Here is a 17966-nt window from a genome sequence, read left to right on the forward strand (position 1 = left end):
TAGGGATCTCTGTACTTGTGACCCAGGTTGTTAATGAGTGTGTGTCATTAGCCTTCTTCCCATCCTTCCTATCACTCCATTACACCAAGCCCCACTTTCTGCAGGGTCTTCCCTGGGCCCTTGGGTTGGTTTCTGTGAGCCTGTGTTACCACCAGAGAATCATGGAATGGTTTGGGTTGGAAGGAACCTTAAAGCCTATCTGTTCCACCCCCTGCCATGGGCAGGGACACCTCCCACAAGCCCCATCCATTGTGGCCTTGAACACTTCCAGGGATGGGGCATCCACAGCTTCTCTGGGCAACAGAGAAGTTATCCAACCCAGTGGATCACAGCTCACAGCTCCTAGCACAAGCTTAGGAACCTGGTGCTGTTTTGGTACTGGTAACTTCTCAAAATGCTACTGGTGTCTACATGGGAAGAGCATTGGACAAGATGGTGTAAAACATTGGACAAAACCTGCCCAGTTTTCCAAATATGTTTGGGTTTTATTTTCTACCTGAAGAACAAATCGTGTTATCAGCACTGTGACTCCGGGTTATTTCTTTGCAGTCAGTCAGCACATTCTTGCCATTGCAAAGTCATTAGAGAACTGTCAGACCATGGCATATAATTAACCCTCCATAAATAGAGTAAACCCATTTCTGGGCTAAACAATGAGCTTGTGTGGAGGTTCCATCCTGGGCTCAATCCGTAGTTCCCTTTTTCAGTGCGTGGTTATCTGACTTATTGCCATCACTTCTGGGGGATCACATTTGTACTTGAAAGGCAGCAGTTATAAAAGAAACCCACGGGGAGATGACCCAGAGGACACTGAACAAACGGAGCAGACTCTTCACAGGACTTGTGAGAGTGCACAGGTAACCCCTGGGGTGTCTCTTGTGGTTTGAGTTTGTCCTGTTGTGCTTGCTTTGAAGGCTGCAGAGGGGCTGCTTTTCACTCGGTTTACACTGGGAAAAGCATCTGCAATCTGCTTCTGCCCCATTGCTTGTGAGGCAGTGGGACACAGCAGCTGTAAGGGAGAAAGTCATTCCCTTCTAGAGGCCGTTTTATATGGCTTGGGTTTCTCCTGTCCTTTTAAAAGGAGTATATTGCCTCTACAAACAAAACATACCCTTTACCTTCTGCTTATTACTTTTTACTATATATAACCAAAACATAATCAAGCCTTCCATTTGTCCTGAAAACTTACTACACCCATTTTTTGTGAGGAGTGTAATCCTCTTGTAGACTTCCTGTTGCCATTTTTATTTGTATATGCTTATTTTTTTATCTTTTCAGCAATTTCTCACGTCAAACAGGGAGGGTATCACAGACTGCAGTGTGTTCTTAGAGGTTGTAGACTTACACAGCTGCAGGAATATCTCTTCCAAAAGTATGTTTTAAGTCTTAGTTTGACAACACTAAAAAAAAAAAAATAGTGTTTTTACAAACAAAACAGGATAAGATAAACTGAATAGAACAGGATTGTAAGTAAAGACTAATCTGCATTACAGGAACATTTTATATCTAGTTTTAAATAGTAATGTGCTGCTCAGAAAATCTAAGGTCTGTGTCTAATACGTGCAAGCTTTTAGGCAGCAAAAACACCTTTGAAAAGCTGATCTTCAGGATCTTTTCAAAAGTATAGGGAAAAAAATGTGCCCAGGAAGAATCAAAGCCCTTACTTTTTTGAAAACAAAGTTAAAAAAAAATCTCTAGGCAGCCAACCCCCCTTTTAAATAAACCCAAGGGACAGCCAGCTTTTCTAGTTGTGCTAAATGCCTGAAACCAATGCACTGACATCAGTCAAGTCAGTAGATGTGAAGCCTAAGCAGCTGTAAAACATGAAGCTTTTTCCAGATTTCATTTTAAAAATAATTTAAATATATTTTAAAATATTTTTTTTAATAAATCTTAAGGGTTCTTGAAGCAGCAAAGGAAGTCTGGTGCCAGTAATTTGTTCAAAAGCGTGTTGGAAATCTGTATCATGTTCTACCCATTTTTTCAGTGAGTTTTTTTCAGGAAAGCAGTATAGGAGTGGCAGAGATCAGGTGCCTTTGTAAACCTGTGTCCAGTTCACATAATGCCCTCCAGAAGAGTATAATCATGTCGTGCAAGTGAAAAAAGCCAAAGGAACGGATTTTTCAGGAATGGTAATGCCTAGGAAATACTCCTGGAGGCATTGTGCAGGCATGGATGTGTGTGGTAAGGAATATTTATCCCATTATCTGTGAGCCACTACATTGTGGAAGAACCACAATGTCTTCCAATCAGCCAGTGTACATAAAATCCAAGCCTGGCTCCCCTGGAATATCCCTTAGCAAACTCCAGGGGCTCAGCTGGGCTCGTGCACATTTGGGCTTGGAGAAAAGCAGACAGACACAAAATGTGAATATAGATAATGAGGAGACTTGGACATTAAGAAACACACTGTACTGTAGATTACGTGGCACTTTAATGAACTCTGCACTCATGCACCACTTTGAAAAATAGTTACTGTAAAGCAGAATTGCTCCAACTGTGATCAGTCGGGTCATAACTCAGTCCCTGGGTGATTCATTGGAGGCTCAGGGAGAACTGATGGGCTAAAGATGCTTTCTCTGCTCATTACCATTGGAAAATATTATGTTTTCCATACAAGCAATTGCTGTAGTGCCCCAGGGAAGGAGTGAGATTGGGCCAGGAGGGCGTATTTCTCTTCGGGAAGAAGATTTTGGAAAGCTGCTGTTCTGTATGTCCATATTTATCTTGGGTTACACGTGAGTGATTACACATAGATTTTTTTTTTTCCTCCCAGTAATTCATGAAACAATCCATAGGAAGCATGAGAACGTGCTGGTTTTAAGCATTAAAAAGAGTTGTTCATTTAAATGAGAAACAAACAAAACAGTTTCTCCTACACCCAATAATTAACACTGAAGAATTAGCCCTGAGGTGAGCACTGACTGCATCTTTAGAGAGCTTTACTGAAATAGCAGCTAGAAAGTAAATTCCAGTAAGGAGCTATTTTATATCTAGTGGCAGCTAAAAATATGGTTACTTCTGTTCTTGGAGGAAATAGGACTCTGCTGAAAGCCAATCTTCCTGAACCAAACACACTCCTCTCCGTGGAGAAATGCTCTAATTCCATGACTGCTCTGAACATCCCCACACGACAGGGTTTGAAACCAGCAGCATTTTCAGAGAGGGCTGGGAGAGGCAAAGGGAGCAAAATGAAATGTGTTGGTGGCACTTACATTAAATTCAGCTCTTACAAGAAGCGTTTTCCTGCAAGGAAAGAGGGCTCTATCCCTGCAGTTTCATTCTTTTGATCCCGTGGATATTTTTTGAGTGCTTAACCCTTAGGATCGTGTTCACTTTTTGCTCCCAGGCTCTGTAAGATGGTGCCAAGGCCCCTCTGCTGATGCCTGGCCGTGTTCCTTCACCAGCTAGAGATGAAGGCCAGCAGGATGCAAGTTTGTCTGATCCTCCTTTGGACAACCCACTCAGTTCAGCCCAACACACCCCAAGCTGCACGAGGTGAGGTGTTTTCCTTCTGCCAACGTGTAGCTTTAGCACCACAGGGTGTGCAAATGCCCTCTGTGTGTTGGTCACTGTTGTACAGAGTCCATGGCATGCCATGAGTACTGGATCATGGATAACATGCCTTCTGGGACAGTTGTATCCTATCCCACATTGCTCCCAGCCACTGCCTGAGGACTGTTTGGCTTTGAGAGGGAAGAACCATGGAGATGCTACTTGTGTCTTCTGGGCTGGGCACTTCAGGATGGTTTGTCTTGGTTTTCTGAGCCTTTATGGGGCAGTTTTCCTGATGGAAAGGTGTGTGCTTGAATGCTGAATTCATGGTTATCAAAGGCTGAAGTTATGGGAGAAGTGGAGGGTGATCATGGAATCCCAGAGTGGTTTGTCTTGGAAGGGATCTTAAATCTCTTCTCATTCCACCCCCTGCCATGGACAGGGACACCTTCCACTGGACCAGAGTGTTCAGAGCCATATCCAGCCTGGCCCTGAACACTTCCAGGGATGCTGATGGTCCTCAACTGCCTTGGAGATGGCAAATAAGGGAGGGCAGGCTCTGAAGAACTGGAGGGGAGCAGATTGATTATTTCCCTGCCTTGCTATTTCTATACTAACATTTCCCCCAGCAGGAGACCCTCCTCATTTCCATGCAAGCTCCAGGAATCCCTTTTGCCCTGTCATTCTAAATTATCATTCTCATCCTTCCATGTTTTCTTCCATTTGTGCTTAATTCCTCTGTTCATCATTTTGGTTCTACTTTTGTGGCTATCAACCCCCTCTTAAAAAGCTCCCCGTGTCATGCTCCTCCGGAAGCTTCTGTGGGTGAGAATTGTTTGTACCCTCCATCAGCCCTGTTTCTATATGTCTGTGTGGCCATGAGGACCAGGATGAAAAACCTGAACCTAATTAACAAGCCAAATGTAACATATCATACTCATTTCCAAGTTGAAACTGTCGTAAACATCCATTTTTTTATAGCTAAGTTTTAAGTAAACTCTTATTTGATGAGGTTTTAGTTATTTAAAGATATTTTTCAAATATTAAAAACATATTATAAGAAGCTGTTGAGAGAATATGAAATGGAAATTTGCTTGTCTTTCTCACTGCTTGCAAACAGGTCTCACTCTAAACAATTCACTGCATTAGTATGCCATGAATATTTTTGTTTTCTCCCTTGCAGTTCAGGTTTTCCCACCTGTTAACTTCACCCTTACAGTCTCTGCATTAGCACAAGTCCTGTTACACTGGGAACCAAACCCTGCTCAAGACCAAAAAAACGACACCATTAGATATGAAGTGAAAATCCTCAGCCCTGTGCCTGAAGAGGTAAGAGAAATAAAACAAGTATCCTGAGAAGGCTAAATTCCTGTTATTCTCTTACACATAAACTCTGAGCACTGGAGAGATTCCCTTTGAGCTTTCCTTACAGACAGAGCTCTGCTGGGATGAGGATTAGCCTGGGAATTGGCTTTCCCTGCAGGGTTCACCTTGAGGGGATGATGATACCGGTTTAAGTACAGGCTCCATGTTCAGGTCAACTTAATGTCTGGCTCAGTCTTTGCAGGTGCCTTATTTCAGCTTCCATCCCGTGGGATGCTTATTTGATACTTTTTATTCCAAGTATGACACCAGGAAGACCCACAGTGTCCGAACGGTCGCGCTCCACGACGGCTTCTCCGCACACGTCCGGACGTTGCTTCTCCACAACGACCTTCAGATGAGAAGTGAGTGGGTGCAGGAAAACCTCCCACCTCTGCCAGGTAAGGAGAAACCCAGGGAAGGTCTGCATTTTGTGTTCTGCCCCAGACATCAAATGGTGGAAGGTTTAATACCTCAGAAAATGCAACATTTTGCTCCACTGATCTTACAAAAGGATTTAGTCCAGGCCTTTCTATTCTCATCTCCAGGACAATCTGGAGGTGCAGAAAATGGATAACACATATAAAATATTCTAAAAATTGCTTGCTAAGGCTGAGATCACCTACTGTGGTGCACTCGAGGATATTGCTGCCTTATTACACATTTCATTTATAATGGTGCTGTGTGGCACAGCTTTACTTACACGGACTGGGAATGTCCATCCATCCGTAACCAAGAGTGACATGGAAGAGAACTGCAACAAACGGGCCAAAGGCTGGAATCAGAGTGTTTTAGCAGCATGAATTTCTTCTGATTTTCGCAATAAGATTTTCCTTCTGCTCTGTAATTCCTTGACTCTCCAGGTGCTCCAGAGACATCCATCACCAATTTGTCCTGTGTCACTCACCTCACCATTTCTGGGACTGTCTCTCTGCACTGCTCGTGGCTTCCTGGCCCAGGGGCACCACAAGATACCGAGTACTTTCTGTTTTACAGGTTGGTGTTTCCCCCCTTTTCACTCAGCAGGGGATTTCTTTAAGGGCATCACGTCTCACAGGCGTTTGAATTTAGGTACAAGAACCACACTGAGGAATGTCACCGTTATGCCAAAGACAAGTGGGACAGGAATTCTGGCTGCAGCTTTCCAGGGACTCACATTGATCCCCAGGAGGCTGATGATCTCGTAATCCACATTAATGGGTCCAGCAAAAGTGCTGCAATCAAGACTTTTCAGCAGTTATTTAACCCAAATGCCATTGGTGAGTTCAATACATTTAAAAAAATATATATATTAAAAATGTCTACCAGGATTATCAAAAGATTCGTGAGAAAATACTGCTGGATTCAATTACTCTTGATGAAGGTGAACTGCTGCTTTGTACAGACATCTTAATGAAATTGGAAGAGATTATAAGAGAGAACTGCATTGTTTTAATTAAATTTGATTTGAATGATTTATTTTAAATTATAGAATGACAAAAATAAAAGCTAGAAAAGAGAGTTATGCAGGTTTTTTAGCAAAAGCAGTATTTCCAATATTAATTTGCAATTGATGTACTCAGTATACCTTAAAATACAGTTTTTACTACCCTTTATTTTGCAGCCTTTCTTTAAAAGGCAAAAGAACATGATGCTCAAGATAACCATGTTCTTTTAAAGAAAGGCATTATACTGTCAAATAAAGGACAACCTCAGCCATGACTGTCCATCATCTTCCATCTACACAAATAATTTATTTTCCTTCATTAGTTCAATGACCTTTTTTTTGTGAACAGACAATATTTCCCTTTTCCATGTCTTCACTAAGAGAAAAATTCACATATTTTCTTCTTAGAAAGCATCCTCCTAACAGCTGCTGATCCATTCCTTTGAACTTATTCTATTTTCAGTGACTTTCCTGGCTATACCTGTTTGCTTTTTTTTCTGAAAAGAAGTTTTTCTAACCTCTATCATTAATTTATGCTTTTGTGAGAATTAATTTAATAAATCCCCTTCTCTCCCCATAATCTAGTTGTCCAAAACTTTTAAATGGACTTTCCAAGCTGTTTTCCCATAACTATTTTCTGCTAAGTAGTTACTCCTAAATCCTTATCTTTTCTGCCCCAAAGGTGAAATAAATTCAAGAATTATAGGTGCTACTTGGAAACACCATCAGTTTATAAAATGCTCCAACTATCAGTATTTAAACTTTGCTCTATAAATAACTTACCAGGAGAGTTTTCTTTTGTAGAGAAAGTGAATGTTCCCAGAAATATCACTGTATCCTTGGAGGAAAACCATCTCCTGGCCACTTGGGAGAAGCCAATTTCTCTTTTCCACGAGGAATGTTTTGAATATGAATTTTACCTCTTCAACCTGAAGTCAGGTAACAAGCAGGTAATTGCTCCTCTGCCACTCCAGTATTATCCAGCATTCCTGTCCTGGAGAGCTGAAATTTGCCTTTAGGGTGAAAAAGTCTTCAAATTCATGGATCAGTTACAAAATTTAAACATTTAAAAGTAAAACCTGCAATTACTACATTTTTGAGACTATGGACTTCTGGTGAAACTGGTTCCCATTTGTGATGGGAAACACAACAAAACCAAAGTCTCACCAGGTTTTATGTTTTTCCTGGTTTATGTCTGCAACAAAGTATCCCCAAGAGACTTGGGAAAGCAGGAGGACAAAATTGGAGTTATTCACTTTCATGCTTCTGGGTTCAGAACAGTTTTTACCATCCTGAAAATCCTGCTAAAGTGTCTTAAGGAAGAATGTAAAAATGGGGCATCTTCCAAGAATTTGCCCTGAAATATTGGCGTGTTGTGAGAGAAGTTACACCTATAAAAATAGAGATTTTTACCTCGAAAGCAAGGCCAGAAGCTCAGAGTTAATCTAGTGGAGCAGTTTTAAAAGCCAAAAAAATAAAAGTGATCAATATTCTGAATTGTTTAGGGATCTATAACGGCACGATGTTGTTTTCCTATCAGATATTGAAATTATCCTCAAACAAATTCCGCTTGAGGATTGATGTCACCAGCAGATATTCCATCCAGATCAGAGCTAATCATCACACGTGGTGTATGAGAGGACTTTGGAGTGACTGGAGTGAAGTTATTTATGTTGGTAAGAATGACACACTTGTAGTGACTGTTATTACACTGCTGGGAAGCCTGATCATGAGTTACACCAGGGAATTTTAACAGAAAAGCAGGAAAATGGGTATTGGGAGGAAAAAAAATACTTGTTAATGTTCAGGGGATTTAAATCCTTGTTCCATTAAAAATTTAAAAAAACTACTTTGAAACAAACTTTTGGAAATATGAAGGTTTTTTGTGTACAGCACTTTGCTTTTACCTATGTATGTTTTCACAGGCTGCTTTAAACTTGCTTTTTAACTGAGTAACTTCTTTAGTTTTTACCAGTAACTTCTTTAGTTTGCCATGCATTGTGATGTTTGTGAGCCATCACGTCAACTATAATTTACTGGAGCTCTCTGAACTCTTGAATTTTTTGGGGAAAAAAGAGCATCTTTGGAACATGCTCATCTGCCCCACTTTGTTCTGCATTTCCTTGCTGAAGAACTTGTTCTGGCAACAACAGTTTCTTTATCATGGCACGTTATCAACTGTTTGTTCTTAGACATCCTCCTTTGCTCTTATCTTGAGTTTCTTCACTTCCTTGTTTCCACTTAGAAAAAGCCTCTTACACTCTCCTGTTTACTACACTTTTCCCCCTCAGATCTGTTTTCTAGTGAGTGCAAATCTGCAGCTGTTTTGCCTCCTTTCTCTGACACATCCCCTTGAACTTCCCACCTGGCTCACGTAGCAGACACGGAAAACCCATTCTGATGCTAAAAAAAAGTTAGTCTTCCATAAAAACTTACTAAAATCTCAACAATATCCAAGGTCACCCACTTCATGTTTTGTTACAGAAAAGGGTTTTTAGAGGCTTGTAGTTCATTGACACAATACAGGTTCCTGCCTAAGTTGTTGGGTTTCGGGATGTGCTCCAGCCAGTCTCGTTAGTGTTGCTGTTAATTTGTTCTGTGGCTCTGAGGAAGTGTCACCTGTTCCCTCCAGTCCATGTGTTGTGTGGACATCTCTAAAAACTTAAAGGACTTTAACCCATTTCCAGAGTTTGCTCCCCCAGCCACCCTTGAGATTTACCCAAAGTGTAACTCGGTGACACTCACATCCTAAATCTTATTTTTTTGAGAGAGCAGTGGTAACCCTGGAGACAAAATAAACCCTCCTGATGTGTTTATAATTGCAAGGTTGGCTGTGCAGCCCTGCCAGGGTGGGGTGGGGAGCAGGGTGGGTCACACAACTGCTCATGGTGTCACCCCAGGGACGGCCGTGCCTCCACAGCCCTTGGTGGATCCAGCAGGCTCAGCTCTTCATTCTCAGAAACAAATCTGGCCACAACTGAATCTTGTGGTGTCTCCAGCCCCAATAAACCCGACCCCTGCAGTGGCTGATTTCTGTCCTTCCCATCACCTGGCGTTGGCAGCGCTGACACCTCGATCCGATCCGTGGGATGGGGAGTTATCGGGAGCACACACGGACTTGGCAGCCCTTTGAAAACACAGTTCACTGGAAATCCTTTTGTCATGTAGCACAAACTGATGGTGGTGGTCACTAAACAGTGCCTTTGTCAAACAGAAACATCTTGATAGAAATACCAGCACTCTGCTCACAGAGAAATTCCTGAGGAAACGTATCAGCAACCAGCTGAAAATTGGGGGGGTTCAGTGTCTTTTTCACAGGTAAATTTAGGGAGCCAGAGAAATCCAGTTCCTGGCTAGAAAGGATTAGCAGAAATGAAGAATGGTTTGATGGAAAACAAACAGTTTGTGCCCGAGTTTATCAGCCAGCAGTGTCTTTGCTGAGTCCCAGTTGGGCACTGTGTGTCTCAGGATGGCAGCTGATGGACCCCACCCTGGTGGGCCTGGCCCCTCATACTTCTTGGATTGTTCTCTCCTTCATGTTAAAATAACAGAAATTCAGTGTTGAAACTGGAAAGTCACTTCATGGAAACTCTTCTTGAAGCTCTGGTGTAGCATTTTTTATTCTACATACTGAGTCTTCATCATTTGCATGGTAATTTGTGACCTGAACACAATCACATGAAACAGCTCATGAAATATTTCAGAAGAATGTGCTTAAAATAATCTGCACTAAAATAATATCTTTCATTTCTTTTTCTCCCTTGAAATTCAGGGCAAAACAAACTGGAGAATTCTGTGGCCTGGATTCTCGCTGTGCTTTGTGTGTCCACGTCCTGCACATTCCTGCTTGTTGCTTTAATATGCAAAATGTAAGTACCCTCATCTTCTCTTTAATTACAGTGTAACTAAGGACCAGGTGTTCAACAAGTGTGGGAGGATGCTACAAGTTTTGCTTATTTATAAGAAAGGGCACTGAGTTTGGTATTCAGGCATAATTATACAAAGCAAAAATAATGAATGAGTAATAATCAGCCTCTTTAAGTTAATATCAATAATAACATTCAGCATTGGTGGGGTAGGAGGGTTATTCAATGTAATCTTAAACAACAAACTCATATACTGAGTGAGGTGGACTTATGAAAAATCTATTTGTCCTTATCTCATTTCTTCACTTAAATGCCTGGTTGGGTCAGTGATTTCCCCAGGAGGACTCTGTTAATCCCTGGTGAAAGCTGCTGGGAGCATCTTTCATGGCCAAAACGTACAGAGCACTGTTGTTTGCTTTCAGTATTTGAGCTATTTATTTAGTTTATTTTTAATTACACAGAGGCTCTGGATGCCATGTAGCAAAGCCAGAGGCCATATAACCAAACTCCCCAAACTGTGCTGTGAAGAAGCCCAAGTACACTTTGGATTCCTGTTGCTGTGACAAGTCAAATCATAAGTGATGAATTAAGGAATTGATGTAATTAGAAGCTTCTCCCCTGAAACATGCAGCAAGCAGCAATTATCAGTCCACAATAAACCCAGCTCCCAGTAATGGAAGTGGTCTCCTCAACTCTGCTAATTTCTTACTCATTTCTTTAGTGCCTTTTAATTTATTGGTCATCCTGACGTGTCCTTGACTATTTTCCTTTCAATACCACATTTCCTTTATCAAATAAAAGTCTTGTCTACAGGAATGTTACAGGAAAATCACTGTTATTGCCTCTCCCTCAAGTGTCTGGTGTCTGCAACCTGTTCTTAAGGCAAGTTAATTAGCAGACAGGTCTCAGCAAGCAATCTTTTTGGGAACAAGACAGATTTCACTCCCCAGAGAGTCTATTCTTGTTCTGTGTCACACACACTTGTCCCCACTATGCAGCCTTGATGTATTGGTGAAAACCCCCAAACTGCTCTTACTTACATCCCTGATTCTTGTCTGGATTGACCTGCAGCTCGAGGTCCTCCACTGCCCCAGCACCACCATCTTCAGCTCTGTCCTCTCAGTTTGGGACAGCAGAACAGCAGCCCCAGTCAGCAGCAGTCACACTGCTCCATCTTCTGCAAGTTCTGCAAGTATTTGGGTATTATAGTTACCCCTTTTGGAGATCCTGGAGCAGATACAGGGGAGAAACAGGTACAGGGGAAGACTTAAGGACCAGCTTGGAGAAGCTGCACTAATTTATTTTATGATTTCAATCCATTAGGCAAATTTAGGCTTTTCCAGTGTCAGCTGCTTGGTGGCTTCCAGGAGTTTCTAGTCTATAATTCCCTAGCACCCGAAGGCTCATTGCATTCCACCTTTGTCAACAATTAAAATGTTCCCTGCCTGCTGCACTGAGTTTCATGGAGTTGCTGGCTTCATTCCACCCTTCCTCCTTCTCTAATCCCCCAGCCTGCCCTGGGAGGAGGTGGGAAGAGTAAGAAGATGAAACACTGTGTGTATCCTGCTCATTGTTGTATCTGCAGATATTAAAAAAAAGAAAAATAGAGGAGAATCCCTAGATCATGGTTTCATTAGTGCTGTCAGTTTTTACTGCTCTTGAAAATTCATGAAGTGTCCCATGCAATTCCAGCCACGGAATCAGTTCAAATTTCCTGTGATTTGAAGCCGTTATAAGGAATTCCATTACAGCAAAGAGTCCTATAAATTTTTCTGTGCACTGCCAGGCCTTGGAGATAAAGCCCACGGTTTGGGAGGAGTGCTGCAAGGCAGAGCAGCCCTCTGGGACTGCTTGGATTGGCTTTTCCCTTCACTTACCTGCAGTAGCTGGTGGAGCTCCTGTCTTGATAAAAAGCACAATTGGATGTTTTCCTAGTTTGCCCCGTCTTTGTGAGTGAGCACCTTCTGTGCTTCCCTAGGCTGGGCCTTGGGATAACATTTGCTCCTGGAGGGGGTAGGTGGTAACTCCATGTGGTTGCCATGAGGACAGGGAGCACCCTCCACACCCCAAAATCAGTGTGGTCATCCCTTCCTCTTGTGCACCTCACACCAGTCCACCACCAGCAGACACCAGTCACGTCTGGAAAAATGCCACAGGGAATCCCAGGAGAGGCAAAACACTACAACAGGCACTCAGACATACACTGAAAACAAATATTTCATCAATGTCATTGTGGCAGTTAGAAGAGGGAAAAGAAGAACTGGAACTCTTACTTATTCCTCTTTGCTTATCTTTGGCCTTTTCATGCCACAGCCTGTGGGAAAAGTGGCAAATTTCAGAGAGACAGACACAGTAACTGGAGGCTCTGAAATGCTGACTTAAGGCACGAGGGTCCCATGGGGTGTGTCCAAAGCCTGGAGGTCCCAGTATTGCTGATGGAAAGGGCCCTGCTCTCACCTCTGTTGAGACCTGGGACATGTTTTGTGGCAAGATATTTAATCACGTGACTCCACCTTTTCAGTAACCTGCAAAAAAGACCAGGACCATTGTGAGGGCACCACTGTCACCAGCCCACCAAGGCCTCACTGCAAAGTCTCTTGCACCTGAGGGGCCCCCCGGACACAAATGTGCTTCTGCCTCACTTCTTTTGGGTGTTTGTCACCCCTCCTTAAATGTTTCTATTCCAGAAGTGACATGTACCTTATGCTTTCTGCTGACTCAATAAATAATTTTGGTATGGCTCCATCAAAATCTTTTATTGACAAACAGCACAGCTGGGAACGTGCCAACCCCAGATAAAACCAAACCTTGGTGGGTACATTGCACTGCAATGGCAGAAATCAGGGCTGGAATGAGGTGCACTGAAATGGGCCTCCAGCCCTTCGGAAAAGTTTGGGGGAGCTGATCAAGTGTAGGGGCTGTGAATACAACAGAGCCTGAAAAGCTGACCCAGCTATGGGCACAAGACCCTGAGGAGGAAGTCTGGGAAGAATGGATATGATGCCAGGTGCTGGGGTAATAATATTGGCACTCGTCCTGCCCCACTCCTGAGTTACACCAGCAGCCACCTCACTGTCCCACTCCACTGGCGGTGACCAAACAGTCTGGCTTGTCCTCTGCACCCAACAGTGGCCCCACTGTGTTCAGCATTTCAACAATATCTCCCAAAAACACCTCACACCTACTTTTCCTCCCCATATTCCCACTTCGGGGAATTCAGGAAGCTTTTGGAAGAATAGTCCTGAGAACATAAGCAGTGAACTAACCAGACATCAGCCAGGAGAGTTGTCACAAAATAAACGAGGCAGAGGAGCAGATCTGCCCTTGGTCCCATCAGCTCCACATCTCTGCTTCATGGATATCAGGATGTCCCACAGAACAGACCCTGGATGCTAATCCTGGACTGAATCCTGTAGTCTTCACTCAGGCTGAGTTCCTATTCATATCTGGCCCTGTTTGGACGTGGTGCTGTGCAGGGGTGGAGGCAGCGAATGTGCTTTTGTGGTGGTTGAAATGTGAGGGCTGTACTCTGGAATGTAGCAAAGACATGGAAAAGTTCCCCTGTAGCACCTGCTATGCCAAAAATACCAGTGTCTGTGTGCTAGGCCAGGCTGGGGAGTGTCAGGCAGGGAAGGGGATCTCAGAGGGTGTTAGTAGGATGAGTTATTACACCACTCAGCAGAACCATTTACTGCCAGCCACCTCTGGGGCCTTTCCTGCCTCCTCCTTGTTCCCTCGGCACACAATTATTTCTAGTTGCTCTCCTGCCATGAGACACAGGCAGTTTATGTCCAGAAACCAAAGTCTGAGCAAGAGGCAGCTTGTCTTGACTGTCCAAACAAGGTACATGACAACACAGCCTTTGGGAGGAACATGAGCACGAACAGACAGATCAGAGCAATTAATTTCTCTCCCAGACAGGCCTGATGTCACTAAAAGCCCCGGGAATGCCCGGTTGGATCGGACCAGCTACAGCTGTGATGGGAGAGGCTGATGGGGGAGAGCATCAGCCCATCTCCTCCTTGTCACCCACATGTCCCCAGGGCCCAGAAATGAGGAACAACACACCTGCCTGGTCCCCAGGGTGTCCACTGATGGACCATTATCCATGACTGTGACCCCTTCTGAACCTGCTGCTGCTGTCACATGCCAGTGATGGAACGGGAGGGGGGGCAGGAAGGCTGGTGGGTGAGGAGACATGTCTTCTCCTGGGGCTAAACATGTTCTGCTTGTTGGATACATCATCCATCAGAGAAAGCAGCTCTTTCACATCCCTCCACTGCTGTTTTTTGCAGAAACCGTGTCTGGAGCAAACTGTTTCCACCAATCCCAACACCCAGCAACAAATTCCCAGATCCCTTCCCAGTCGACTACGAGGTAAAAAAACATTTTAGTCACTTTTTCTTTTTTTTTAATTAGAAGGAATGCTTGTGTCTGTGTGCTGCTCTTTCCCTCTAAGGCTGGGAGCAAATAGAATCACAGAATCATTAAGGCTGGAAAAGATCTCCAGGATCATCAAGTGCAGCCTTTGACCTGACACCACCACACCCACTAAACCAAGGAGCTTCTTCCTGCCCACTTAAAGCCTTTTGACCTCTTGGAATTTCTAATGTCCATAGTAAATGTGGGCTCCATGGTCAAGTGTGTTGGGCAAAACATGCCAAGGGGGAAATTCATGGGTGCAGTTAATGGAACAAGGCTTATGTCCTCTGCTATGAGAATAACATGGTTATCCATGGAATTCAGTAATTCCTGAGGCTCTTTTTGCAATCCTAACTGCTGAGGTGGGTTCTGACCTGGCTGTGTGGCCACCTCCTCTGCCAGGGACAGGTCCCAGTCCGTTGTAGCCCCGGATCTGGCCTTGTTTGTAGATGCTGTGTTTTGGGAAGGGTTAAAAATGAAAAAAGGATGAAGTGCTTTGCTAATATGCACTGAATTTCAGGCACATGTTCCATACCTCTGGCTCTGCCTTTTGTAGGGAAAGGCAGGGACTGGAGGGTGACTCCTGGGGAGCTGATTTATTTTGTTAAACCTAGCAAGCTGAAATGTTTTGCTCCCACTGTTAAGCTGGACTTAAGCCTTATTACGTTCGCTGTTACTTCTGATAAATACATTTGCCTTACAGATAAGATAAAACCCCTCATTGTCTGCTCATGGGAAGCACAGCTCAGTAACTTGATTTTCATTAGTCCCCTCAGAAAAGGGGTTTGATTTTTTGGATATGGTTCTTACACCATGATCTGGTCAAGGAAACGGGCTTAAAAGATTATCTTATAATGTTTGTTTTTAATTAAACCACGGGTGTAAAATAACATGACTAGGGGCATCACAAATTAGAAGATGAGAAATAGCAAATATTAATGCTGCAGCTGGAAAATGGGAGCTTGCAAAGGCTGTTTCACATCATCATCATCAGAACTGTTTTATATTTAGTTGTCTCTTTACTTAAAGGGAGCTGGGTGTGGGCAGGTGATACCAACCAGAGGCTTTCAGCTGGTACTGTGGCCACAAGGGCAGTGGCACCAGCAAGGAGAGGTGAGGACATGACCCTGGTCTGTGCTGAGGTCACCAGGGAGAGTGAAACCCTCAGAGCTGTTTGTTGTGGACATTCAGTTCCTAAATTTGCAGCGTAAACAAGAGGGTGAGGTGATGAAAGCCCTGCAGCGTGGTGGCCACATGGCCCGTGGGAACCTGCTCGTCCCCCAGGAGCTGCTCTGCTGCCCTTGAGGGCTTCCCAGAAGCAAAGCTACTGCTCAGCTTCTGCTTCCTTCTGCAGGTCACCCCAGCCCTGCACTTGTGCAACTCTGCTCAGTGCTGAGGGATCAGGTCGTGGCCCCAACATTGGGCTTTGCTGCTGTGTATTGAGAAGAATTCAGACCATACTTCAGCCCCTGCTCCTGAAAGGGTGGTCAGGCACTGGAAGGGCTGCCCAGGGACCTGGTGGAGTCACCATCCCTGGAAGAGTTCAAAACCTGAGTGGATGTGGCACTTCACGACAGGATTTAGTGGGAATGGTGGTGTCAGTCAAAGGTTGGACTGGATGCTCTTGGAGGTCTTTTCCAGCCTTAGTGATTGTGTGATTCTGTGCCCTTCAGCTCCTCCTGGGGCTCTTTGTTTCTGACTACAGAGGGGTGTCTGGTGGCCACTGCGGCCAACATGGGGAATCTGTGGGTGCAGGGGTGTGTAAAACATGCCCAAATGGGAATCTGTGGGTGCAGGGGGCTGCTGGCCTGAGGGACAGAGTGATGAGCAACCCCGAGAGAACTTCAAGAGGAGCGGGAAAATTCTCGTGTTGAACCCAGTGCTCCTCAGCTCTGACCTCAGAAAACACTTGGTGTGAATCCCTCTTTAAATGCACCAGCTTGAAGCAGGATGTTTCTCACGAGCTCTGTCCCAGAGCCAAGCAGCCCCAGCTCCCAGCTCCCACCTCACAGGGGTTTGCTTTCCAGAGGGCCCGGACCTGCACCAGCGACACGGAGACCGAGTTCAGCAGCTTGGCTGAAGATCTTTACTGCAGAGCCCTGGATGATTCTGTCTTCTGAGAGGCTGCTCCGTGTCACCTCCATGTGTCCACATTCCCAACAGGAAGGAGGACTTGTTTCCCCTTGCTTCCATGAGCTGCTGAACACAAAGTCCCAGTTGAAACAGGATATAAGCACATGGCACAAGGGCTGTGTAGGGAAAAAAGTCTGGAAAAGAGCTAATGGCTTTTTTTTTCTGGCTGGCAGTTTAATCTTTTGGATATTTGTTTTAACTAACTTTGACAACTTAAGATGCAAAACGCAAACTGGGACTTGGCACGGCCCTGGGAATGGCAGCAAGGCACCCAGCCATGGTCCTGGTGGTGACCAAGGCGGGTCAAACATTAGGAAAAGAATTAAAGGAGCTGTGAAGCCTCCCAGTGCTCTCATCCCTGGTGCTGTAGCAAGTCCAGCATGAGAGTGGGATCCACGTTTGGCCTCACTGATACACTTTGTAATAAACAGCCTGAATTTCAATCTGGAAAGCCTCCATGGAAATGCAATTCCTTGCTAAAGGCAGGGCTGTCTGTGCTCTGGGTGAGCCCTGAGGGTGCAGCCAGACCACGCCTGTGTGGGGACTGGGGGTGGGGTGGCCAGGCCACGTATGACATACAGTGTCCCCTGCACTGCTCAGAGGTACCCAAGTCCTGCTTTTTAGTAACCACAGCACCAATTTTGGATGTGGGGAAACATCTCTCTCATCTGCAGGACTTTACAAACCCCAAACCCTCTGAATTTTATAGGGTATTTAGGACAAGGTTAGTTTGATTGTCTACCTGATGCATGGTTAGAGGTTGGTTACTGTTGTGTGCAAAGCTGACATCTTGTCTGCTATTTCTCTACACTCAGGTAGCACATTTCAGTATAAAACAAGGGCTTTGCCTGTTTTTCTTACCCTTCTGGATGAGGGAATACTGTTGGGATGGGGAGGCTCTGAAGAAGCACTTCCCTGCCCAGTGGCTGCTCCCCAGGGACATCAGGACTGGCTCAGGAGATCACAGGGGGCTCAGACTCTCGCCCCTGACATCACTGGGAGCATCTGCAAAAGGACAAGAGGGATTGTTTGGGATCCCTGGCACAAGGGATTAAAGCTCAAGGGGCAGGGAGGAAAGAAAAAACAGAGAGGAAAATGGCACAAAGAGATAAACTCCCTCAATTGCACCTAAAAAACAGACACAACTTGGGAATGCAGTTTTCAGCATTCATTCCAGAAATGTGCCAAGGACTCCTTGGTGCTCTGGAGAGCCTGAGCTGCCACGAGCTGGGCCCCTCCTTGGTGGGCAACTTTAGCAATTC

The 17966-nt window shown here is 44.5% G+C and overlaps 1 protein-coding gene across 2 annotated transcripts; it reads left to right on the forward strand.

The window, feature by feature from the left end:
• The first annotated feature begins 416 nt into the window (after nt 1–416).
• Nucleotides 417–17103, forward strand: IL5RA (interleukin 5 receptor subunit alpha). 2 transcript variants are annotated; one of them, XM_017827054.1, is made up of 11 exons: nt 417–857; nt 3350–3498; nt 4679–4824; nt 5120–5258; nt 5721–5853; nt 5929–6116; nt 7088–7233; nt 7824–7959; nt 10056–10152; nt 14445–14526; nt 16547–17103. In XM_017827054.1, exons 2-11 carry the CDS (start codon nt 3414–3416, stop codon nt 16649–16651), a joined length of 1257 nt encoding a protein of 418 aa, XP_017682543.1. In that variant the 5' UTR covers nt 417–857; nt 3350–3413; the 3' UTR covers nt 16652–17103. The 2 variants fall into 2 exon arrangements, with proteins under 2 accessions (XP_017682543.1, XP_017682544.1); XM_017827055.1 differs by having other exon boundaries at nt 16599–17103.
• The last annotated feature ends 863 nt before the right edge of the window (nt 17104–17966 follow it).

The sequence above is a fragment of the Lepidothrix coronata genome, unplaced genomic scaffold (assembly GCF_001604755.1).
Source record: "Lepidothrix coronata isolate B3197 unplaced genomic scaffold, Lepidothrix_coronata-1.0 Scaffold134, whole genome shotgun sequence".
NCBI classification, from domain to species: Eukaryota; Metazoa; Chordata; class Aves; order Passeriformes; family Pipridae; genus Lepidothrix; species Lepidothrix coronata.